The 25,660-nt window shown below is 45.9% G+C and overlaps 3 protein-coding genes across 4 annotated transcripts in view; 2 read left to right on the plus strand and 1 right to left on the minus strand.

Annotated features, from left to right (window-relative positions):
* The window catches only part of LOC139424347 (Fc receptor-like protein 5), a 31,526-nt gene extending 29,363 nt beyond the window's left edge, over nt 1–2,163 (plus strand). For both annotated transcript variants that reach the window (XR_011635929.1, XM_071176087.1), the window contains exons 10-13: nt 241–271; nt 369–453; nt 642–707; nt 1,163–2,163. Coding sequence is in view for 1 of the 2 variants with exons in the window: in XM_071176087.1 (XP_071032188.1) it covers nt 241–271; nt 369–453; nt 642–707; nt 1,163–1,252 (272 nt within the window). In the remaining variant the exon portion in view is untranslated. The remainder of the gene's footprint in view (nt 1–240; nt 272–368; nt 454–641; nt 708–1,162) is intronic.
* A 254-nt stretch (nt 2,164–2,417) lies between these two features.
* On the plus strand, nt 2,418–16,169 carry LOC139424348 (synaptogyrin-2-like). Its single transcript, XM_071176088.1, has 5 exons — nt 2,418–2,703; nt 7,786–7,918; nt 14,861–14,965; nt 15,255–15,391; nt 15,719–16,169. The coding sequence occupies exons 1-5, from the start codon at nt 2,584–2,586 to the stop codon at nt 15,971–15,973; spliced, it is 750 nt and encodes a 249-aa protein (XP_071032189.1). The 5' UTR covers nt 2,418–2,583; the 3' UTR covers nt 15,974–16,169.
* Nucleotides 16,170–21,418: 5,249 nt separating this feature from the next.
* Nucleotides 21,419–25,438, minus strand: LOC139424351 (thymidine kinase, cytosolic-like). The gene is made up of 7 exons (XM_071176091.1): nt 25,222–25,438; nt 25,014–25,045; nt 24,511–24,624; nt 23,797–23,890; nt 22,867–22,956; nt 22,505–22,624; nt 21,419–22,061 (listed from the first exon to the last, which is right to left on the minus strand). The coding sequence occupies exons 1-7, from the start codon at nt 25,285–25,287 to the stop codon at nt 21,876–21,878; spliced, it is 702 nt and encodes a 233-aa protein (XP_071032192.1). The 5' UTR covers nt 25,288–25,438; the 3' UTR covers nt 21,419–21,875.
* Nucleotides 25,439–25,660: the final 222 nt, after the last annotated feature.

Below are 25,660 nucleotides of genomic sequence, written 5' to 3' on the forward strand. Positions count from 1 at the left end.
CAGTTTGTCTCTCTGTCTCTCTCTCTTTTCAGTTTGTCTCTCTGTCTCTCTCTCTCCTCACTCTTTTCAGTTTGTCTCTGTCTCTCACACTCCTCTCTCTCTTTCAGATTGTCTCTCACTCCTCTCTCTCTCTTTTCAGTTTGTGTCTCTGTCTCTCTCTCGCCTCACTCTTTTCTGTCTCTCTCTCTCCTCTCTCTTTTCAGTTTGTCTCTCTAACCCTGTTGCCTGTTTTTCCCACAGAGAAAAGACAGTATCTTGTTGAAAAGTCTATGTAAGTGAATTTACTACCCGTAACAACCTCAGCCCTGAGATCTCACCTGTTTCCCAGTGGCCAGATATTCATCCCCGAATTCCTCCATCTCCTACAGGCTGGATCTCAAGTTGGGTCTGGAGATGCACAACATAATGGTGTCTGATGATGATGAAGAGTTCCTGGGTCGCCAGTGCATTATGGTGGCCGAGAATGATAAAAAAAGTTATTGTGTGTGTGTGTGTGTGTGTGTGTGTGTGTGTGTGTGTGTGTGTGTGTGTGTGTGTGTGTGTGTGTGTGTGTGGAAAGATAATAAGTACATACTTCACATTCAAGTTCATTTCGAACTTCCCCACAGAGTGTAACATATTCCCCTTTTCTCTCGATGAAGGATGAAGAGGAATACATGGAGGATGACGGAGTGGTGAGAGCAGCCAGAATCGTTGACTCAGATCAGGTAATGTAGCCTCGATCAATCAATCAATTAATCAACTAACTGATCAATCAATCAATCAACTAACCCATCAATCAACCAATCAATCAACTAACGGATCAATTAATCAACTAACTGATCAATCAATCAATCAATCAACTAACCCATCAATCAATCAACCAATCAATCAACTAACGGATCAATTAATCAACTAACTGATCAATCAATCAATTAATCAACTAACTGCTCAATCAATCAATCAATTAATCAACTAACTGATCAATCAATCAATTAATCAACTAACTGATCAATCAATCAATCAATGAATCAACTAACTGATCAATCAATCAATTAATCAACTAACCCATCAATCAATCAACCAATCAATCTATTAATCCACCCATCCACCATGAATCAGTTAACCAATTAATCAATCAATAAATGAACCAATCAATCAGACTGATGTCACTGATCCACAGGAGGAAGTAGAATCGACAGACGAGTGGCTGCAGCTACACCAGGAACTGAAGAACACCTTGGAGGATGAAATTCCACAAAATAACTTTTGAATTCTACAACCATCTAAAAAGAAGCGATTCCTACACATTCCATCACAAAGCCCTCCCCTACAGAGAGATGAACCCAGAGCAGAGGCCCCTCAGCCAGCTGGTTCTGGGGCTCTGTTCACAAACACAAACAGACCCCACAGAGTCCCAGAACAGCAACACAATTAGACCCAACCAAGTTATGAGGAAGCAAAAAGATAACTATTTGAAATACTGGAAATAATCACCCCAAAAAACAGAAGAAAACTAGAATGCAATTTGGCCCTAAACAGAGAGTACACAGTGGCAGATTAACTGACCACTGTGACTGACCCAAAATGATGTACAGACTCAGTGAGCATAGCCTTGCTATTGAGAAAGGTAGGCAGGCAGACCTGGCTCTCGAGAGAAGACAGGCTATGTGCACACTGCCCACAAAATGAGGTGGAAACTGAGCTGCACTTCCTAACCTCCTGCCCAATGTATGACCATATTAGAGACACATATTTCCCTCAGATTACACAGATCCACAAAGAATTTGAAAACAAACTAAACATTGATGAACTCCCATATCTTCTAGGTGAAATACCGGTGTGTAATCACAGCAGCACGATGTGTGGCCCGTTGCCATGAGAAAAGGGCAGCCAGTGGAGCACAAACAACATTGTAAATACAACCTGTACTTGTGTTCATTCATCTTCCCCTACTATTCGTACTTCAACTATTTGCACGTTGCTAAAACATTGTACATAGCTGATAATATAACACTTGAAATGCCTTTTTCAAACCTTTGTGACTGCAATGTTTACTGTTCATTTCTAATATTGTTTTGTTTATATTGTTTTGTCTTTTCGCTTTTGTTTGTTGTTTAAATCACTTGCTTTGGCAATGTGAACACACGTATTCCATGAAAATAAAACCCATTTGAATTGAAACTGAATTAATGAGAGAGAGAGAGAGAGAGACAACTGAATACAGTTAACTATTAGGGAGATGTCCATTGCTTACAAGACAGACAAATGAAATATACTTTTGTCGAATAAAAGTGGATAGATCATTATGACTTATTCTGTCTGCTACGTCACAAAGAGAACCATATGACCATGTTTATGACCAAGTGATTCGCATCGTATCCATATTGTTCACTTTTGTGTGAAATGACATTTTCACGACGGTCCCTTGGGAGATAGCACGCCACGTACGTCGTTGTAGGCGTCCTTTTACTTTCAGGAAAGTCGTTGGCGAGAAAACAAGAAGGCGGTTGGTAGTCTAGCGATCTGTGTGTTACAAGGAAGATTCGTGGCTAAATCAACGGCTGCTTGTCTTGTGACCTGTGCTGAAGTTGAGCGACAGAGATGGAGGAGACCGGGGGAGTTGGTGGCGCTAGTGCGTACGGAGCTTCGCTCGCAGGCGGTGGCTTCGACTTTCACAAGTTTGCTAAACAACCGCACACTATCGTGCGCTTCTTGAGTTGGGTGAGTTTGACCAGGCAAGGAACACAGAGAGTAATAACGGGAGTTACTTATTGACTAAAATGTTTCAAGGAAGTTGAGCACAGAGGCTTAACGTTAATTAAGACATTGTCTAACGTCACCTGTCACTTTGTCTTTGGATAATATCTAACGCAACTGAGCGAACTATTCCGTATGTGTTAAATGTTGATCTGGTCATCCCAAATATATATTTTTACCACAGATGGCCCTCTAATTGCATATTAGCCAATGTGTTATTGTCGACTCGTATTCCTCTTGATAGATGTATAATGTTACAGTTGATGTCACGACACGGCAAAGTACAGCTGCTCACGCGGACGTGCGACTGTTGACAACAACAATCAGGATACTATTGAAGCGATAATGGAGGAGGGGGGTTGGTTATTTGATCAATTGATTAGGCCTAGCTATGTGCCTAGGCTACACTTCCAACCAGGCTTACATGGAGCTTCATTGTCAGTCCATATGCATGACATGACACAATGTGTTGAAGATGTTACCAACACACCCACACACACTGAGGGGAACTAGCCCCCATGTGATGCCTGTGGCTGCTGCTGTTATTGTTTAGAAACACAACGCAGGCCTGTTTGTCCAATAATGACAATCACACACACAAATTAAACTCTGAGAAAAATCGTTTTCCCCTCAACATTAGGCCTATTCTTTGACATAGGAAAAGACGTGTCATATAGAAGTGAGTGGTAGCAGCAACAGCCATGTTGTAATGTCACGTTGATCCACCAGAAGGCAGTGAGAGGGACTTTCCAAAGAGGAAGAGAGAGAGGCCCAGTTAGTCAGTCTGTGGTCTGATATGTCTAATGGTAGAGATTGTAATTTTAGGGATCTTCCTGGTTTGATTGGTCCATTAGGTTTGAGGAAGTCCAAAAAATGTGTGGGTGCGACATCTATCTACTTTTCAGATGCCCCTAGGCCCTGTTCAATAATATCTAACCAAGACCAGATGCCCCTAGGCCCTGTTCAATAATATCTAACCAAGACCAGATACCCCTAGGCCCTGTTCAATAATATCTAACCAAGACCAGATACCCCTAGGCCCTGTTCAATAATATCCAACCAAGACCAGATGCCCCTAGGCCCTGTTCAATAATATCTAACCAAGACCAGATGCCCCTAGGCCCTGTTCAATAATATCTAACCAAGACCAGATGCCCCTAGGCCCTGTTCAATAATATCTAACCAAGACCAGATGCCCCTAGGCCCTGTTCAATAATATCTAACCAAGACCAGATGCCCCTAGGCCCTGTTCAATAATATCTAACCAAGACCAGATGCCCCTAGGCCCTGTTCAATAATATCTAACCAAGACCAGATGCCCCTAGGCCCTGTTCAATAATATCTAACCAAGACCAGATGCCCCTAGGCCCTGTTCAATAATATCTAACCAAGACCAGATGCCCCTAGGCCCTGTTCAATAATATCTAACCAGGACCAGATGCCCCTAGGCCCTGTTCAATAATATCTAACCAGGACCAGATGCCCCTAGGCCCTGTTCAATAATATCTAACCAAGACCAGATGCCCCTAGGCCCTGTTCAATAATATCTAACCAAGACCAGATGCCCCTAGGCCCTGTTCAATAATATCTAACCAAGACCAGATGCCCCTAGGCCCTGTTCAATAATATCTAACCAAGACCAGATGCCCCTAGGCCCTGTTCAATAATATCTAACCAGGACCAGATGCCCCTAGGCCCTGTTCAATAATATCTAACCAGGACCAGATACCCCTAGGCCCTGTTCAATAATATCTAACCAGGACCAGATGCCCCTAGGCCCTGTTCAATAATATCCAACCAAGACCAGATGCCCCTAGGCCCTGTTCAATAATATCCAACCAAGACCAGATGCCCCTAGGCATAATATCTGACCTCAGGTCTTTTAGCTACATGCCACCAAGATGTCTGTTGCTCAAACAGTCTCCTCCATACAGAGACATCCACTTAACAGATAACACTAGAGCCACACGGTGTAAATTGTCAGTATAGTTGGCCTCTAAGCCTGAGCAGTGTAGCGTACCAACATGTAAACAGTGTAACACAGTAGGGTCTGTGACTCAAATGGCATCGTATTGCCTATATAGTACACTACTTTTGATCAGAGCCCATGGAGCTCTGGTCAAAAGAAGTGCCCTATGTAGTGAATATGATGCCATTTGGGACACTTCCTAGGTCTGGACAGAATGTGCTGTCTGTCGACACAACCACTTCTCCTCCCTGCTCCCTAGTGGTGGGGGCAGAAAGGGGCAGATGGGAGGTAAGGTGATACCCCATCTAGCCCCCCTCCCTCCAGTGCTCTCTCTGGCAGTGTCTTCCAATGACCCTCTCATATCCAGTGGAACACACACTCGTCATCGCATACACACTTGCACGCGCTCACACACACACGCACACACACACACCATTGTTGTATGACATGGCGTAAGGAAATAACATGGGTTATCATCTGTTGGTGCTCTCACACTGTTTCCTTTGTCTCTGTCTCTTCCATCACTCTTCCTTCCCCAGTCAGCATTCTCTCTCTCTCTCTCTCTCTCTCTCTCTCTCTCTCTCTCTCTCTCTCTCTCTCTCTTTTTCTCTTTCTCTCTCTCTCTTTTTCTCTCTCTCTCTCTCTCTTTTTCTCTTTTTCTCTCTCTCTCTCTCTCTCTCTCTCTCTCTCTCTCTCTCTCTCTCTCTCTCTCTCTCTCTCTCTCTCTCTCTCTGCTGTTGAATTCTCTCTCTTCCCTCAGTCAGGAGACTCTCTCTCTCTCTCTCTCTCTGCTGTTGAATTCTCTCTCTTCCCTCAGTCAGGAGACTCTCTCTCTCTCTCTCTCTGCTGTTGAATTCTCTCTCTTCCCTCAGTCAGGAGACTCTCTCTCTCTCTGCTGTTGAATTCTCTCTCTTCCCTCAGTCAGGAGACTCTCTCTCTCTCTCTCTCTCTGCTGTTGAATTCTCTCTTCCCTCAGTCAGGAGACTCTCTCTCTCTGCTGTTGAATTCTCTCTTCCCTCAGTCAGGAGACTCTCTCTCTCTGCTGTTGAATTCTCTCTTCCCTCAGTCAGGAGACTCTCTCTCTGCTGTTGAATTCTCTCTCTCCCCTCAGTCAGGAGACTCTCTCTCTCTCTGCTGTTGAATTCTCTCTCTTCCCTCAGTCAGGAGACTCTCTCTCTCTCTGCTGTTGAATCCTCTCTCTTCCCTCAGTCAGGAGACTCTCTCTCTCTGCTGTTGAATCCTCTCTCTTCCCTCAGTCAGGAGACTCTCTCTCTCTGCTGTTGAATCCTCTCTCTTCCCTCAGTCAGGAGACTCTCTCTCTCTCTGCTGTTGAATCCTCTCTCTTCCCTCAGTCAGGAGACTCTCTCTCTCTGCTGTTGAATTCTCTCTTCCCTCAGTCAGGAGACTCTCTCTCTCTCTGCTGTTGAATTCTCTCTTCCCTCAGTCAGAAGACTCTTTCTCTCTCTGCTGTTGAATTCTCTCTCTTCCCTCAGTCAGGAGACTCTCTCTCTCTCTCTCTCTCTCTGCTGTTGAATTCTCTCTCTTCCCTCAGTCAGGAGACTCTCTCTCTCTCTGCTGTTGAATTCTCTCTCTTCCCTCAGTCAGGAGACTCTCTCTCTCTGCTGTTGAATTCTCTCTCTTCCCTCAGTCAGGAGACTCTCTCTCTCTCTCTGCTGTTGAATTCTCTCTTCCCTCAGTCAGGAGACTCTCTCTCTCTCTGCTGTTGATGAATTCAATTTCAATCCAAAGGGGTTTTATTGGCATGGGAAACCTGTATTTACATGGCCAAAGCAAGTGAAATAAACCTCTCTCTCTCTCTCTCTCTCTCTCCTGTACCATTCTCTCCTGTTGTCTTTCTTTCACTGGACAGAGACACTATTTTCTCCTTTCTCTCTCTCTTTTCCATCCCATTCTCAAAGGAAACACACATTTCTGTCTCACTAATATTTGAAGAGGAAATTGGTGGCATCTCTGGTCACAAGTATGTCAGTGCTGCTGGGTCACATGACGGTGGTGGACCAGTAACGAGACAGAGACAGGAACTGAACTGACAACCAAGGCCTGGGGCCGGTTCATTAGGCACCAAATGGAGAGAGAAACTAGACTAAAACAGGGAGGGACTTCCTGGACTCGTCCAATAAGAAGTGTTCATTTTTGTTTTCAGTTTTCTGATGTCCTAACGAACACGACCCTGGTGTTGGCATCAGGCCCTAGTTTTTCTGTTCTCACAGTCATTGGAATGGAAAAAGAGAGAGCCCAAGTGGATGATGTCGCCTGTTAGAATATCTTTCAGAAGACCTCATCTCCTCATTTTATGTTTCTACTGGCCCCATCGGTGATAGATGACTGGAGGGAGAAACGAGGCCCCGTCGTTGAGGGAGGGAGAAACGAGGCCCCCTCGGTGATAGATGACTGGAGGGAGAAACGAGGCCCCGTCGTTGAGGGAGGGAGAAACGAGGCCCCCTCGGTGATAGATGACTGGAGGGAGAAACGAGGCCCCGTCGTTGAGGGAGGGAGAAACGAGGCCCCGTCGTTGAGGGAGGGAGAAACTAGGCCCCGTCGGTGATAGATGACTGGAGGGAGAAACGAGTCCCCGTCGTTGAGGGAGGGAGAAACGAGGCCCCGTCGTTGAGGGAGGGAGAAACGAGGCCCCGTCGTTGAGGGAGGGAGAAACGAGGCCCCGTCGTTGAGGGAGGGAGAAACGAGGCCCCGTCGTTGAGGGAGGGAGAAACGAGGCCCCGTCGTTGAGGGAGGGAGAAACGAGGCCCCCTCGGTGATAGATGACTGGAGGGAGAAACGAGGCCCCGTCGTTGAGGGAGGGAGAAACGAGGCCCCCTCGGTGATAGATGACTGGAGGGAGAAACGAGGCCCCGTTGTTGAGGGAGGGAGAAACGAGGCCCCGTCGTTGAGGGAGGGAGAAACGAGGCCCCGTCGTTGAGGGAGGGAGAAACGAGGCCCCGTCGTTGAGGGAGGGAGAAACGAGGCCCCGTTGTTGATAGACGACTAGATGGATAAATAAACATGCAGGTCACAGTGAAAACAGTCAAATTGAAACTTTCCTCTCTTCCCCTTCTTAGATTTTTTCCATCGTGGTCTTCTCCTGCATCACGGCGGAGGGATTTGTCAACAAATCGCACAGCCCCGACGCGCATTGCGTCTTCAACCAGAATGACTCGGCATGTCACTACGCTGTGGGCATCGGTGTCATAGGTAAGTAGTCTAGTGGTTCTGGGTTACAGGTTCTAATCCCAGGGCTGACTGAGAAAATGCTGTTGGGTGAAGTCGCCTCAAGATGCTGATCTTGGGACAGTTAAGCATTTCCCCCACTAATAGTTACGATTGGGGAAAACCACAATTGAGTGGAAGAATCTGGTCGGGGCCAGGTAGCAAACCGGATCAGAGATGGCATCTCCCGCCGTTGTGCCCTGGGTTCAGATAACAGAAAAATAATTGTTTGTGTCTCTGTGACAATCGACTATAGAAAGTATCTCTTTATGCAGAGCTTTGGTGTAGTGGTAACACTCCTGGCACATCTCATCATACGACTCCCCTCAGGAGACTGGGGTTGATTCCTTAATACGACTCCCCTCAGGAGACTGGGGTTGATTCCTTGTCTCATCATACGACTCCCCTCAGGAGACGGGTTGATTCCTTGTCTCATCATACGACTCCCCTCAGGAGACGGGTTGATTCCTTGTCTCATAATACGACTCCCCTCAGGAGACTGGGGTTGATTCCTTGTCTCATCATACGACTCCCCTCAGGAGACTGGGGTTGATTCCTTGTCTCATCATACGACTCCCCTCAGGAGACGGGTTGATTCCTTGTCTCATCATACGACTCCCCTCAGGAGACTGGGGTTGATTCCTTGTCTCATCATACGACTCCCCTCAGGAGACTGGGGTTGATTCCTTGTCTCATCATACGACTCCCCTCAGGAGACTGGGGTTGATTCCTTGTCTCATCATACGACTCCCCTCAGGAGACTGGGGTTGATTCCTTGTCTCATCATACGACTCCCCTCAGGAGACTGGGGTTGATTCCTTGTCTCATCATACGACTCCCCTCAGGAGACGGGTTGATTCCTTGTCTCATCATACGACTCCCCTCAGGAGACTGGGGTTGATTCCTTGTCTCATAATACGACTCCCCTCAGGAGACGGGTTGATTCCTTGTCTCATAATACGACTCCCCTCAGGAGACTGGGGTTGATTCCTTGTCTCATCATACGACTCCCCTCAGGAGACTGGGGTTGATTCCTTGTCTCATCATACGACTCCCCTCAGGAGACGGGTTGATTCCTTGTCTCATAATACGACTCCCCTCAGGAGACGGGTTGATTCCTTGTCTCATCATACGACTCCCCTCAGGAGACGGGTTGATTCCTTGTCTCATCATACGACTCCCCTCAGGAGACTGGGGTTGATTCCTTGTCTCATCATACGACTCCCCTCAGGAGACGGGTTGATTCCTTGTCTCATCATACGACTCCCCTCAGGAGACTGGGGTTGATTCCTTGTCTCATCATACGACTCCCCTCAGGAGACTAGGGTTGATTCCTTGTCTCATCATACGACTCCCCTCAGGAGACTGGGGTTGATTCCTTGTCTCATCATACGACTCCCCTCAGGAGACTGGTTGATTCCTTGTCTCATCATACGACTCCCCTCAGGAGACTGGGGTTGATTCCTTGTCTCATCATACGACTCCCCTCAGGAGACGGGTTGATTCCTTGTCTCATAATACGACTCCCCTCAGGAGACGGGTTGATTCCTTGTCTCATCATACGACTCCCCTCAGGAGACGGGTTGATTCCTTGTCTCATCATACGACTCCCCTCAGGAGACTGGTTGATTCCTTGTCTCATCATACGACTCCCCTCAGGAGACGGGTTGATTCCTTGTCTCATCATACGACTCCCCTCAGGAGACTGGTTGATTCCTTGTCTCATCATACGACTCCCCTCAGGAGACGGGTTGATTCCTTGTCTCATCATACGACTCCCCTCAGGAGACTGGTTGATTCCTTGTCTCATCATACGACTCCCCTCAGGAGACGGGTTGATTCCTTGTCTCATCATACGACTCCCCTCAGGAGACTGGGGTTGATTCCTTGTCTCATACGACTCCCCTCAGGAGACTGGGGTTGATTCCTTGTCTCATCATACGACTCCCCTCAGGAGACTGGGGTTGATTCCTTGTCTCATCATACGACTCCCCTCAGGAGACTGGTTGATTCCTTGTCTCATAATACGACTCCCCTCAGGAGACTGGGGTTGATTCCTTGTCTCATCATACGACTCCCCTCAGGAGACTGGGGTTGATTCCTTGTCTCATCATACGACTCCCCTCAGGAGACTGGTTGATTCCTTGTCTCATCATACGACTCCCCTCAGGAGACTGGGGTTGATTCCTTGTCTCATCATACGACTCCCCTCAGGAGACTGGGGTTGATTCCTTGTCTCATCATACGACTCCCCTCAGGAGACTGGGGTTGATTCCTTGTCTCATCATACGACTCCCCTCAGGAGACTGGGGTTGATTCCTTGTCTCATCATACGACTCCCCTCAGGAGACTGGGGTTGATTCCTTGTCTCATCATACGACTCCCCTCAGGAGACTGGGGTTGATTCCTTGTCTCATCATACGACTCCCCTCAGGAGACGGGTTGATTCCTTGTCTCATCATACGACTCCCCTCAGGAGACTGGGGTTGATTCCTTGTCTCATCATACGACTCCCCTCAGGAGACGGGTTGATTCCTTGTCTCATCATACGACTCCCCTCAGGAGACGGGTTGATTCCTTGTCTCATCATACGACTCCCCTCAGGAGACGGGTTGATTCCTTGTCTCATCATACGACTCCCCTCAGGAGACGGGTTGATTCCTTGTCTCATCATACGACTCCCCTCAGGAGACTGGTTGATTCCTTGTCTCATCATACGACTCCCCTCAGGAGACGGGTTGATTCCTTGTCTCATCATACGACTCCCCTCAGGAGACTGGGGTTGATTCCTTGTCTCATAATACGACTCCCCTCAGGAGACTGGGGTTGATTCCTTGTCTCATAATACGACTCCCCTCAGGAGACGGGTTGATTCCTTGTCTCATCATACGACTCCCCTCAGGAGACTGGGGTTGATTCCTTGTCTCATAATACGACTCCCCTCAGGAGACTGGGGTTGATTCCTTGTCTCATAATACGACTCCCCTCAGGAGACGGGTTGATTCCTTGTCTCATCATACGACTCCCCTCAGGAGACGGGTTGATTCCTTGTCTCATCATACGACTCCCCTCAGGAGACTGGGGTTGATTCCTTGTCTCATCATACGACTCCCCTCAGGAGACGGGTTGATTCCTTGTCTCATCATACGACTCCCCTCAGGAGACGGGTTGATTCCTTGTCTCATCATACGACTCCCCTCAGGAGACGGGTTGATTCCTTGTCTCATCATACGACTCCCCTCAGGAGACTGGGGTTGATTCCTTGTCTCATCATACGACTCCCCTCAGGAGACTGGTTGATTCCTTGTCTCATCATACGACTCCCCTCAGGAGACGGGTTGATTCCTTGTCTCATCATACGACTCCCCTCAGGAGACGGGTTGATTCCTTGTCTCATCATACGACTCCCCTCAGGAGACTGGGGTTGATTCCTTGTCTCATCATACGACTCCCCTCAGGAGACTGGTTGATTCCTTGTCTCATCATACGACTCCCCTCAGGAGACGGGTTGATTCCTTGTCTCATCATACGACTCCCCTCAGGAGACGGGTTGATTCCTTAATACGACTCCCCTCAGGAGACTGGGGTTGATTCCTTGTCTCATCATACGACTCCCCTCAGGAGACGGGTTGATTCCTTGTCTCATCATACGACTCCCCTCAGGAGACGGGTTGATTCCTTGTCTCATCATACGACTCCCCTCAGGAGACGGGTTGATTCCTTGTCTCATCATACGACTCCCCTCAGGAGACTGGGGTTGATTCCTTGTCTCATCATACGACTCCCCTCAGGAGACTGGGGTTGATTCCTTGTCTCATCATACGACTCCCCTCAGGAGACTGGGGTTGATTCCTTGTCTCATCATACGACTCCCCTCAGGAGACTGGGGTTGATTCCTTGTCTCATCATACGACTCCCCTCAGGAGACTGGGGTTGATTCCTTGTCTCATCATACGACTCCCCTCAGGAGACTGGGGTTGATTCCTTGTCTCATCATACGACTCCCCTCAGGAGACGGGTTGATTCCTTGTCTCATCATACGACTCCCCTCAGGAGACTGGGGTTGATTCCTTGTCTCATCATACGACTCCCCTCAGGAGACGGGTTGATTCCTTGTCTCATCATACGACTCCCCTCAGGAGACGGGTTGATTCCTTGTCTCATCATACGACTCCCCTCAGGAGACGGGTTGATTCCTTGTCTCATCATACGACTCCCCTCAGGAGACGGGTTGATTCCTTGTCTCATCATACGACTCCCCTCAGGAGACTGGTTGATTCCTTGTCTCATCATACGACTCCCCTCAGGAGACGGGTTGATTCCTTGTCTCATCATACGACTCCCCTCAGGAGACTGGGGTTGATTGCTTGTCTCATAATACGACTCCCCTCAGGAGACTGGGGTTGATTCCTTGTCTCATAATACGACTCCCCTCAGGAGACGGGTTGATTCCTTGTCTCATCATACGACTCCCCTCAGGAGACTGGGGTTGATTCCTTGTCTCATAATACGACTCCCCTCAGGAGACTGGGGTTGATTCCTTGTCTCATAATACGACTCCCCTCAGGAGACGGGTTGATTCCTTGTCTCATCATACGACTCCCCTCAGGAGACGGGTTGATTCCTTGTCTCATCATACGACTCCCCTCAGGAGACTGGGGTTGATTCCTTGTCTCATCATACGACTCCCCTCAGGAAACGGGTTGATTCCTTGTCTCATCATACGACTCCCCTCAGGAGACGGGTTGATTCCTTGTCTCATCATACGACTCCCCTCAGGAGACGGGTTGATTCCTTGTCTCATCATACGACTCCCCTCAGGAGACTGGGGTTGATTCCTTGTCTCATCATACGACTCCCCTCAGGAGACTGGTTGATTCCTTGTCTCATCATACGACTCCCCTCAGGAGACGGGTTGATTCCTTGTCTCATCATACGACTCCCCTCAGGAGACGGGTTGATTCCTTAATACGACTCCCCTCAGGAGACTGGGGTTGATTCCTTGTCTCATAATACGACTCCCCTCAGGAGACGGGTTGATTCCTTGTCTCATCATACGACTCCCCTCAGGAGACGGGTTGATTCCTTGTCTCATCATACGACTCCCCTCAGGAGACGGGTTGATTCCTTGTCTCATAATACGACTCCCCTCAGGAGACGGGTTGATTCCTTGTCTCATCATACGACTCCCCTCAGGAGACGGGTTGATTCCTTGTCTCATCATACGACTCCCCTCAGGAGACTGGGGTTGATTCCTTGTCTCATAATACGACTCCCCTCAGGAGACTGGGGTTGATTCCTTGTCTCATCATACGACTCCCCTCAGGAGACGGGTTGATTCCTTGTCTCATCATACGACTCCCCTCAGGAGACGGGTTGATTCCTTGTCTCATCATACGACTCCCCTCAGGAGACGGGTTGATTCCTTGTCTCATCATACGACTCCCCTCAGGAGACTGGTTGATTCCTTGTCTCATCATACGACTCCCCTCAGGAGACGGGTTGATTCCTTGTCTCATCATACGACTCCCCTCAGGAGACTGGGGTTGATTCCTTGTCTCATCATACGACTCCCCTCAGGAGACGGGTTGATTCCTTGTCTCATAATACGACTCCCCTCAGGAGACGGGTTGATTCCTTGTCTCATCATACGACTCCCCTCAGGAGACGGGTTGATTCCTTGTCTCATCATACGACTCCCCTCAGGAGACGGGTTGATTCCTTGTCTCATAATACGACTCCCCTCAGGAGACGGGTTGATTCCTTGTCTCATCATACGACTCCCCTCAGGAGACGGGTTGATTCCTTGTCTCATAATACGACTCCCCTCAGGAGACTGGGGTTGATTCCTTGTCTCATCATACGACTCCCCTCAGGAGACGGGTTGATTCCTTGTCTCATAATACGACTCCCCTCAGGAGACTGGGGTTGATTCCTTGTCTCATCATACGACTCCCCTCAGGAGACTGGGGTTGATTCCTTGTCTCATCATACGACTCCCCTCAGGAGACTGGGGTTGATTCCTTGTCTCATAATACGACTCCCCTCAGGAGACTGGTTGATTCCTTGTCTCATCATACGACTCCCCTCAGGAGACGGGTTGATTCCTTGTCTCATCATACGACTCCCCTCAGGAGACTGGGGTTGATTCCTTGTCTCATCATACGACTCCCCTCAGGAGACTGGGGTTGATTCCTTGTCTCATAATACGACTCCCCTCAGGAGACTGGGGTTGATTCCTTGTCTCATCATACGACTCCCCTCAGGAGACTGGGGTTGATTCCTTGTCTCATAATACGACTCCCCTCAGGAGACTGGGGTTGATTCCTTGTCTCATCATACGACTCCCCTGCAGGAGACGGGTTGATTCCTTGTCTCATCATACGACTCCCCTCAGGAGACGGGTTGATTCCTTGTCTCATACGACTCCCCTCAGGAGACTGGGGTTGATTCCTTGTCTCATAATACGACTCCCCTCAGGAGACTGGGGTTGATTCCTTGTCTCATAATACGACTCCCCTCAGGAGACTGGGGTTGATTCCTTAATACGACTCCCCTCAGGAGACTGGGGTTGATTCCTTGTCTCATACGACTCCCGTCAGGAGACTGGGGTTGATTCCTTAATACGACTCCCCTCAGGAGACTGGGGTTGATTCCTTGTCTCATACGACTCCCGTCAGGAGACTGGGGTTGATTCCTTGTCTCATAATACAACTCCCCTCAGGAGACTGGGGTTGATTCCTTAATACGACTCCCCTCAGGAGACTGGGGTTGATTCCTTGTCTCAATACGACTCCCCTCAGGAGACTGGGGTTCAAACCCTGCATCCTTCCTGTTTCTCCCACTTGCCTGACTCCCCACCTCATTTCCTTACGGTCTCAATAAAGTGTTAAAATCTATATTTCTAAAGTATCTTTGTTTCTCCAGCCTTCCTGGCCTGTTTTTTCTTCCTCCTATTGGACGCCTACATGCCGCTGATGAGCAACGCGAAGGAGAGGAAGTACGCTGTCATGGCCGACCTGGGATTCTCAGGTGAGGAGGGGGGGTGTGTGTGGACCTAGGGTTGTGGTGTGAGGAAAGAGCTTCCAGGCACCTGGGTCTTGTTCATCATAGCACCACATGGAAGAAAACGGACTGAAACGGGGCAGGACTGCCTGGAACGTACAATAAGAAATGCTTATATATATATATATATATTTTAAAAAATCCCATTGATAAAAGGTTTCATAACGTTTTCAGTTGTGTTCCCTAATGAACGTGACCCTGTAGGTAGTTGTAGTGTAAATATGTATATCCCATGTTTCTTGTCTGTTTGTATCAGTTGTGTGGACGTTCCTGTGGTTCGTGTGTTTCTGCCTCCTGACTAGCCAATGGAGTCGCACGCTTGATGTCAAAGGAATCCCCCAGGACGCCGCCCGCTCCGCCATTGCCTTCTCTTTCTTCTCTATCGCCACCTGGGTGAGGAGGACTGTCACTACAGCTGCCTTACTGCCTCTCCTTTACAACACCTACACTATGGCCTGGTCATAACTTCACCACACTGACTGACCTCTTCAGTAACTGACTGACTCCATTCATTAACTGACTGAATTATTCATTCACTAATTGATTAATTGACTGACTGAATTATTCATTCACTAATTGATTCATTAACTGACTGATTGAATTTATTAATTGATTCATTAACTGACTGAATTATTCATTCACTAATTGATTAATTGACTGATGGATTCATTAACTGACTGATTGAATTCATGAATTGACTCCTCTTTGTGTCTACAACAGGGAATCCTAACCTACTTCGCTTTGGGGAGATATCGCCGTGGTGTTGCCGATGTCACCCAGAGCATCTATGCCGAGTCTCCACCGGAGCAGCACACCCCTTACCCTCCGACCTACGCCCCCTCGGCCTACACCCCCACCACCTACTCCCCGTACCCTTCCAGCGCGCCAGACGACTTCCAACAACCCCCCTTCACCCCCAGCACCATCACCACCACCACCCAACCCCAGGGGGAATACCAACCCCCCAACTACTGAGGGGCTCCGCGTGAAGTTTCCCCTTAGGTACAGGTCTAGGATCAGCTTCACTTCCCCCATTCCTAACCTTAACCATTAGTGGGGGAAATGCAAAACTGACCCAAGATCAGTGTCTAGGCCAAGGGGCAATTTCACCATACTATTACTGGGATAGAATTATGGAGAAAGGAAGTGGAAGCTCCTTATCACCAGACCTGGGTTCAAATAGTAGTTGAAATATTTATTTTGCTTTTGTCTGTCTGGAGTGCAAGGTGGGTGGGGTCTGTCTGGAGTGCAAGGTGGGTGGGGTCTGTCTGGAGTGCAAGGTGGGTGGGGTCTGTCTGGAGTGCAAGGTGGGTGGGGTCTGTCTGGAGTGAAAGGTGGGTGGGGTCTGTCTGGAGTGCAAGGTGGGTGGGGTCTGTCTGGAGTGCAAGGTGGGTGGGGTCTGTCTGGAGTGCAAGGTGGGTGGGGTCTGTCTGGAGTGCAAGGTGGGTGGGGTCTGTCTGGAGTGCAAGGTGGGTGGGGTCTGTCTGGAGTGCAAGGTGGGTGGGGTCTGTCTGGAGTGCAAGGTGGGTGGGGTCTGTCTGGAGTGCAAGGTGGATGGGGTTTTCACTCTGTCAACCTTTATATTGGTTTAATTTGCAACAGGGAAAGTGGATGAAAGCACAGACCGGTAAAGTATTTGAAATGGTTTTAAATAGTGTTTGAACACAGGTCTGCCTACTACTAATTCAGTGGATGATGTGGTTAAAAGGAGACTTCTACCCTGAGACGGGCAAAAGTCAGGTCCTGGTCACGTGACACTGGAGCTCACATGATTTGGGATATGCGAAAAACAGCCAATGAGAGCTCTCGTGGGAGGGGCAAGTGCTTGCTTTAGCTAATCAGTGTGCTTGTCTCCCTCCCTCTCTGTTCAGAACTGTAGTCCCCTGCTTCTGTGCTCCAGAAGGAAGGAGAATGTGTGTCTGTCAGAGGAGGCTGGTGGGAGGAAGATATAGGAGGACCTGCTCATTGTAATGGCTGGGATGGAATAAATGGAACGGTATCAAATATGGAAACCACAAGTTTGACTTGGTTCCATTTATTTCATTCCAGCCATTAGTGAGCCGATCCTCCTATATCTTCCTCCCACCAGCCTCCTCTGGTGTCTGTACATACTAGATATTCATAGTTGAAACGCCAATTCTTTGAATGGCTGTAGTGTCTTTTTTTTAAAAAACATTTTATCTTTTTGTTTTCAATTTAGCACAATTATCTTGATGACATGCAAGCACAATGTTTTATTCAATGTCAAAGAAGTATGTTTATTTAATTGACCAGTGTATCGTGAGACTACTGAATTCTACAGGATAAGCCAAATGCCCAAGAAAGGACATTAATAGTAAGGCTATGTAAACTGCTGGGTTTTTGTCCCACTTCAGGAGCCGTAGGCAGACTTTGACTGTGTCCCAAATGGCACCCAATTCCCTTTATAGTGCACTACTTTTGACCAGGACCCATAAGGCTCTGGTTAAAAGTAGTGCACTATATATAGGGGATAGGGTGCCATTTAGGATTCAGTCTACACGTCCTTTCTCATAACTCTTAAACCCTGTCTATCTGATAACAGTCAAGGTAAAGCCATAAAAAGCCCAAGGGAAAAAAACACATTAAACCGCTCATTAAACCGCACGTTAAATTAAACCGCCCGTTGAAAACACCAGGCTTGTTTGCTCAACTGATCTGTGTAATATGCATGTTCCTATCTAGTCATTTATGTACTGATTGAGTTTTCAGTCATATTTTTATGTCTACTGTCCACAAAAACTATAGCAACTGGATAGGTTGAAACCAGGCTTGTAACCAGGAGATAAATTAGAGTCCCAATTGTCCACCCTTCTCCCAAAGCGTGCACTGCACTGGCCTACTTTCCCCCACCTATGGCTTTGACAATGGAATCTCCCTCCAGCCTCACAGCCAATCCTGACACCAGTGCTGTGCTTTTAGAACCATGTGCACTGGAAAAGGGGGGAGAATCAGAACAGAAGTCTTCCACTGCCGCTAGATAAAGCCATCTATGGTTTGTATTACCTAGTGGGTTTCCTATCAGTCGTTCTGAGTCTCAGACCACTCCCTGCTTTGTACTACTAAAGGGAAAAGTCATTCATGAATAAATCCTCTTACTGCCACGACTGACTTCAGGAACCTCAGTGTAGCAGCTGGGTCATGTTCATTAGGCACCAAATGGAAGAAAAACCGGCTACAAATGAACAAACACACAATTACCGAACTTCAGAAGCTATTTTTAATACATTTTCTTGGTCCTAGAGTCATTAAATGTTCAGAGTACATTGAGAGGAGTTACTGCTTTCAAAACAAGTAAAACAGTTGGAAGGTTTTCATCAGCCAAATGCTTAGTTTGTTTATCATTGCAAGAGGTTTTGCTGTGGTGTGCACTAATGAACATGACCAAGGGCTGCTGCATAGCTCCGGTCCACCAAGGTCCAAGTGTGCTTTGGCACTTCATAGATTACTACTTCAAATCATCTGACTGACTTTAAATGTAAGTCATACAGGACTAACTTAAGCACTTGATAACAATACAATACTTGGGATTTCATCAATTGCTTCTTTAAAGTGGCAACCTGCAGATACATATCATTAATATGTCCAAAAATGTATCAATTGATTCTTGAAGAATAGAACTTATAAATGCCTCATGAGGTTAGTTCAATTGTTGTACCCCATCAGAACCCAAAATAAGCATTTTTTTTTTACTCCAATGTTTGTAAACAAAGTAAATATAAACAAACACTATTTAGCCTCAACATGGTTAACTATAATTTTGATATCATGGATGGTCAGTCCTCGTATCCATAACTCTGAGTTTGAGCCCCGTCCCTCAGCTTTTTACCGAAACGGGTGGGGAGACGGTTTGTTATTGTTTCAACTGCTGATTGCCGCTTTTTAAAGGATAAGACTGAAAACAGCAGATGTAGAGAATCCATTAAAGGATAAGACTGAAAACAGCAGATGTAGAGAATCCATTAAAGGATAAGACTGAAAACAGCAGACGTAGAATCCATTAAAGGATAAGACTGAAAACAGCAGATGTAGAATCCATTAAAGGATAAGACTGAAAACAGCAGACGTAGAATCCATTAAAGGATAAGACTGAAAACGTAGAATCCATTAAAGGATAAGACTGAAAACAGCAGACGTAGAATCCATTAAAGGATAAGACTGAAAACAGCAAACGTAGAATCCATTAAAGGATAAGACTGAAAACGTAGAATCCATTAAAGACTGGCTTCTATGGAAATGTTATGCACTTCTCCTTAACAAGAACCCTGGTATACTTTGTTGACGGTGCCTTAGACTTACTGTATGTAATGTTGACACCATGGTGACCTTGAGTCCACCATAGACAAGCATAGATGTACATATTCACATATAGATGTGTGTAGGTAAATATAGACACACAAAGATACGTTGTATATAAACACATCATTGGAGTCCACTTGGCCAAAGGGAAGACCTCACTGTGTGTGGCCAAAATGGCACCCTATTCCCTATATAGTGCACTACACTATATGGGCCCTAGTCTAAAGATGTGCACTACATAGGGATTAGGGTGACATTTGGGACACAGAGTTGCATTTATTAAATATGAGTGATGCTACTATGCAAGGCTAATGGAAACATTTAAGGAGGGTGGAAACACTCCCTCTGTATTTCTATGTATACAGGACAGTGGAGGCTGCTGAGGGGAGGACGGCTCAGAATAATGGCTGGAACCATTATCAGACACGTGGTTGTCTTATGTTTGATTCCATTCCAGACATTAATATGAGCCGTCCTCCCCTCAACAGCCTCTACTGATAGTGTCACCAACCATTTCAACTTTTCCGCTAGTGCCTGTGTGAAGTGTCCTTCCTACAGAAGGCTCAAACGCGATGGTGTATACACTCTATTTGCCCAATCAACCTCCTCAAACTGTCCATATATTTACATTATAAAACCGTGGACAGTCATTTAAAGCCATGATGGCACGCACTTGAGCAAAAACTGAAGGGCATATTCAGGATTATCAAACTGTTGCCTTGTGTTCATAACTGTCGGGTTTGTGTATGGGAGATGAGTGATGTTGCAATTTGTTGTTTGCAATTCTGAACATACCCCCTAATGTCCAGCGTGGCCTAGTAAGGCGGCATCTACACAGGCAGCCCAATTCTGATCTTTTGACCAGTGAGATCAGATCTTTTGCCAATAATTGGGAAAAATTTCAGAATTGGGCTGTGTGTGTAAATGCAGCCTTACTGTTCAAATTTAACCTCCCCAGTGAGCAACCTTTGTATCTATGATTGATCGATAGCCAAGACTTCTGTAAGTATGTGATTTGTAGTTTAGTTATGGGTTGTTAATTGATTGCGTTTTGTTTTCTGTAGTTGTAGGGGCGATGTGTATGTTTCACTTGTCCATTGTTTTATCGTGTTAAATCATTGGTTCTCTATGTGGTTTTGATTTGCCATTTGATCTCCACCACCACCACTGATCTAAATGAAATAGTGTCGATTTGAGTTCCTCACTTATTTTACATTTATGAAGTTTATTTGCAAATTCTGTGTCTCACTTCACTTTAATACACCAACAAAATGATTGCACCAGAAACCTGTTAGTTCAGTTGTGTTCTATTGAATCCATTGTTGTATAAGGAAGTGTCTTTCAACAGCTGTGATGTCACAAGGTTCTAATTCAACTTCTGTTCTGTCTAAATGACGTGTGTGTCGGCGTGGGGCAGAATAAAATCTGCTCATAATCTGACTGGTTTAAAAAAAAAGACATGTTTACAAGTCCAGATTGAAGAGACTGTCTAATGTAACCATGCTACAGTACTGGTAACATGTGCTTTGGAGATTTGTGTTACCATAAAAATCATCTTAAATTGGCAGCTAGTTGTACTGTACAACAACGTGCCAACTGCCAAGACCTAAACAGGTTATTTCAGTCAAGGCTAGTACATTAGATTGCAATCCAACGCCATTTCTTTCACTCAGTTCAGTTGGGTGCATGTTTCATGAGCTGAAGAAACACAAAATGTTCCCTATACGCACAAAAAGCTTCTCTCTAATGTTGAGCACAAATTTCTTTACATCCCTGTTAGTGAGCATTTCTCCATTGCCAAGATAATCCACCCACCTGACAGATGTGGCATATCAAGAAGCTGATTAAACAGCATTATTACACAGGTGCACCTTGTGCTGGGGATAATAGAAGGCCACTAAAAGGTGCAATTGTCACAACACAATGCCAGATGTCTCACGTTGAGGGAGCGTGCAATTGGCATGATGTAATGGCACAACCGAGCCCCTCCACCTTAGGTTTTTTTTGGGGTGATTGGCACAAAAAAAAGACCTTGCACACTGAGTTATGGGTTCGACTTAAGATTTTGTAAAATCCGGAAAATGACTGAACACAAACCATAAATTAACATAAAAGATATATATATATTTGTATTATGAGGCAAATCAGACCAGAACTATAAAAAGTAACAGGTGAATATTAAGTTGTGTCCACTAGACTCATTGCGCGGCAGTATGTATGTTTTAGCAGGTGTATCCAAGCCTTACAAAATATGATATGTACTAAGTACATGAAGCCCTATAAAATGACAGTTACTACACAGATACCATACCGTTCAGCGGGTTGATGGGAGCTTCATTTATTGTCCAAGCTCATTCCAAGTGCAAAACTTAAAAGGGATAGTTCATTACTCCCAATTAGAAAATTAAGTCAACTATCCCTTAACTCATCTCCAGTCAAATTACCAAACCTAAAATTCAAAGGGATTGTTCACCATCTCATTCAAAGTTCCAATTCAAGTCAACTTCCCCTTTAAAGTCATGTGTGAACTATCCCTTTAAGAATAGTCTACTGGTAATGATCAGAGTTGCAGGGTGGCGAAGAGTTTCCGTGGCGATGTAGTGTTGTCAAGCAGTTTCCCTGTCATCACATGCGGTGGCGTCTCGTCCCTGTGGAGGGCGCTATTCTCCTTCAACACATCCATCAGGCCACCGTAACACTTCCTGCACCGCGCATGGTACATATCGGCTCCACCAATCACCTCCACCTGGGGGCGGGGCACAGACAAGAAACAGGAAGTGAGATCATATCCAAATACAGGCACAGACCTAAAATCAACCTCCTTACTCCTTTGGGCAGATGTGAAAAGATAGGATGGGTTATAAACGGTGAAATGGGACACAGTGATAACTGTGATTCCTGCAGGGACTTTTCATTCCTAACTGGTTGACTAATAAAACAGGGATGATAGAGATCAAGAGGGTATTTCAGAAAGGGAGAGAAGCAGGTAGACCAGGACACTGAATGTCAATAGAGATCGGTTGTGACGACAAAGAGGATATGAAAAACCACCAGTCTCATTTCACTCCCAGAAGTTCAAGGGAATACAACCTTTGAGTCTGAAAGGCATGTGATGTTTCTACTGTATGATCCCTTCTCAGTTCTAATATAAATCACATCCCCTCTTCCCCCATCCCCCCTCCCCCTCACCTCTTTCTCTGCCCCCAGTCTCTTGGTGTATGCTGCCTCCTTGTAACACTGCATACAGACAGCGTTCAGCTTCACAACGCTCTCAGCCAGGGGAACCAGGTTCAGGATGTCTCCAAAGGGCTGTAGACAGACAGGACAGGGCAGAGTTAGGTCAGACAGTACACTAGCCAGAGAACGGTACTGTCTGAAACAGACAGACACGCATCATTCATACGCAGTTATTAATTCAAATTAAACTGAAACTCTACATGTAAAATATTCTATTCTCTGAGACAACTGTTACCGATGACGACATGATTACGATGCTCGACAACCAGGAGGCAGGCAGCAGACGTTGGATAGGACTCCTCATCCATGTTTACCTTTCTCTGGAAGGTTCCGTCCAGGGCCGCTACGATTATAGTCTTCCCCATGTTGGCCATCTCCTCACAGAACTGCACTATGTCTGGGAACTGACAAACACACCAAAATAAGAAGAATATGACATGGATTCATAAGCATACGGCTATAACAGTTAGGACCTCATTGGTAATGTAGCCTGGGTCAGTGTAATGTAGGTAATGTAGCCTAGGTCAGTGTAATGTAGGTAATGTAGCCTAGGTCAGTGTAATGTAGGTAATGTAGCCTAGGTCAGTGTAATGTAGGTAATGTAGCCTAGGTCAGTGTAATGTAGGTAATGTAGCCATTGGTAATGTAGCCTGGTCAGTGTAATGTAGGTAATGTAGCCTGGTCAGTGTAATGTAGGTAATGTAGCCTGGTCAGTGTAATGTAGGTAATGTAGGTAATGTAGCCTAGGTCAGTGTAATGTAGCCTAGGTCAGTGTAATGTAGGTAATGTAGCCTAGGTCAGTGTAATGTAGGTCATGTAGCCTAGGTCAGTGTAATGTAGGTAATGTAGCCTAGGTCAGTGTAATGTAGGTAATGTAGCCATTGGTAATGTTGCCTAGGTCAGTGATCTCCTCAGAGACATTTCACAGTTCTGTTGTAGCCTTGATTCAACTAGTCAAGGGCCTGATGATTAGTTGACCAGTTGAATCAGGTGTGCTCGCTCTGGAATAGTTTAAATACGTGGAACGTCTGGGGGAGACGTTTGAGAAAAGGTGGGCCGAGGTCATAACACTAAGGACTATGGTGCTGACGATGCCACGTGCTTAACAGATGAATGTAACAGATGCATATCAATGGCAGCTTATTTAGCTGTAGAGGACATACAGGTAATGATCTAGTGAGGAACAAAGAGGATCACTCTGTTGGACACAGTGAGAGGCTAACAGACTAATGTACTATACTTACAAACTGCCCTTCGTCGATTCCGATGACGCACGCCTGCAGAGCTAGAGAACGCACGTCGCTCAGGCAGTTGGCTGGTACAGCTTCCATTGTGTTTCTGGTGTTTGTGTATAAATAAATAAATAAATAAATCAAATATACATACACACACACACACACACACACACATATATATATATATATATATATAAAAAGAGACCACCCTACTAAATAGATTAGTGATGCTGCAATTCGGTTCATTTTGCCATGGGGCAGAGAGGATAATGAACTGTTTTACAGCTAATTTCATGCAATTCTGCACATTTTGCAACAGGGTGGAGAAAAATGTTGAACGTTTTTAATATATCTGAGTGAGACTGACAAAAAAACAATCGGGCCCCAGGCTGGTAATTCGACCATGATAACAAGTTTAAATAGCTGGCCGCTAAACTCATTTAGCAATCTAAAAAATGTTAGCTGACATGGGCTATTTGATTGTCTGTCGGTGAGTGACCCAACGAGAGAAACTGCTGAAGCACCGCCACATTTCACAATGGCACCTTGTGTATTCTACTGTTCAACCTCGCAAAAGCAGAGGGGAAACGACTGTTGTCCTGGGTGGCAACAATGAGAATCAGGTGAAACGAGGTATTAATTAGTTCATGGGGGTGCGGTTAAATGTAATGTTATCTATACAAATCAGGAGATCATGTATTTGACATAAACCAGTGTTCTTACTTGTCGTGCGTGGCCATGCCCTTCTCAGAGTAGCGTGTATCTTTGGCATATTTGACCACCAAACAGTTGTACTGAGCGATCTGGAAACGACGCACTCGCCTTATCAACTCAGTGCTGTTAATAAGAACATAGATTTCAGTCAGTTATAGAACATTGTAATCACTAACTAGCAATACAGCTATGAAGCGCTCTCTAAAACACTGACGTGGAGTAGATGGTTACAGTTTATAGGATAAATGCAAAGATCCTATTTAATGACTAATATGTTCTAATTTATAATACTATGTAAAGTACACTGCAGTAGCTTGTTACGAGCAGTGCTTGAGATGCTGATTACAGTACACCGAGTACTAATGCACTGTTACATTTGGCGGGCTACAATTCTAACGGGTTGTTATTGTTGTGCCATCAAGTTACGGTGGTTCACTGGCTGTCGGTACAACATCTTAGCTCTTGTCGTTAACAAATACACAGATGTTTATGTAGAATTAGCGAACGGAAACCTTTTGCCTGAGAACATTGGGCCAAAGATGACCTGCAAACAAATGAAAGAAAATGAGTTTGATGTGTACGATCAACATAGACATACGTACAGTCAGTGCATTGCATATGATTGAGTTATTTGTTTTGTTATATGATTATAAAAAGGTTTAGGGTAACGTTGGAAAAATGCTAGCAAGCATTTGTCTCAAAAAAAAAATGTGAACGTACCTGGATCTGTCCTATTGCTTTCCGTGGGGAATTTGGCAGGATTCTTGGAACATTCAAACACTCCATTACGTTAACCTTCTGTTTCACAATACTTCTAATAATTATGAAAAATAACTCTGCACTCTTTCGAGAGGCTGAAAAGATTACGAATGTCCCGCCGCGGAGGTTTCTGTAAACGCTTGATCAGGGTCACTGAACGAACCAATCAGCTCACAGAACAATCACGTGACAAACGCGCCAGTAGGTCAAATGTTCGTTCTTCTGGCGGGAGACTTTGTTAATTATACTCATTATAAAGTTGTACTTTCACATAACTAATTTGTGATTGTACTGAGCTCCACAGTATTTAACATGAATCTAGACAATTCATTATAATACTCTGAAGGCACTACTGTACTAATGCACTGTTACATTTGGCGGGCTGCAATTCTAACGAAGC

Source organism: Oncorhynchus clarkii, chromosome 13 (genome assembly GCF_045791955.1).
Source record: "Oncorhynchus clarkii lewisi isolate Uvic-CL-2024 chromosome 13, UVic_Ocla_1.0, whole genome shotgun sequence".
NCBI classification, from domain to species: Eukaryota; Metazoa; Chordata; class Actinopteri; order Salmoniformes; family Salmonidae; genus Oncorhynchus; species Oncorhynchus clarkii.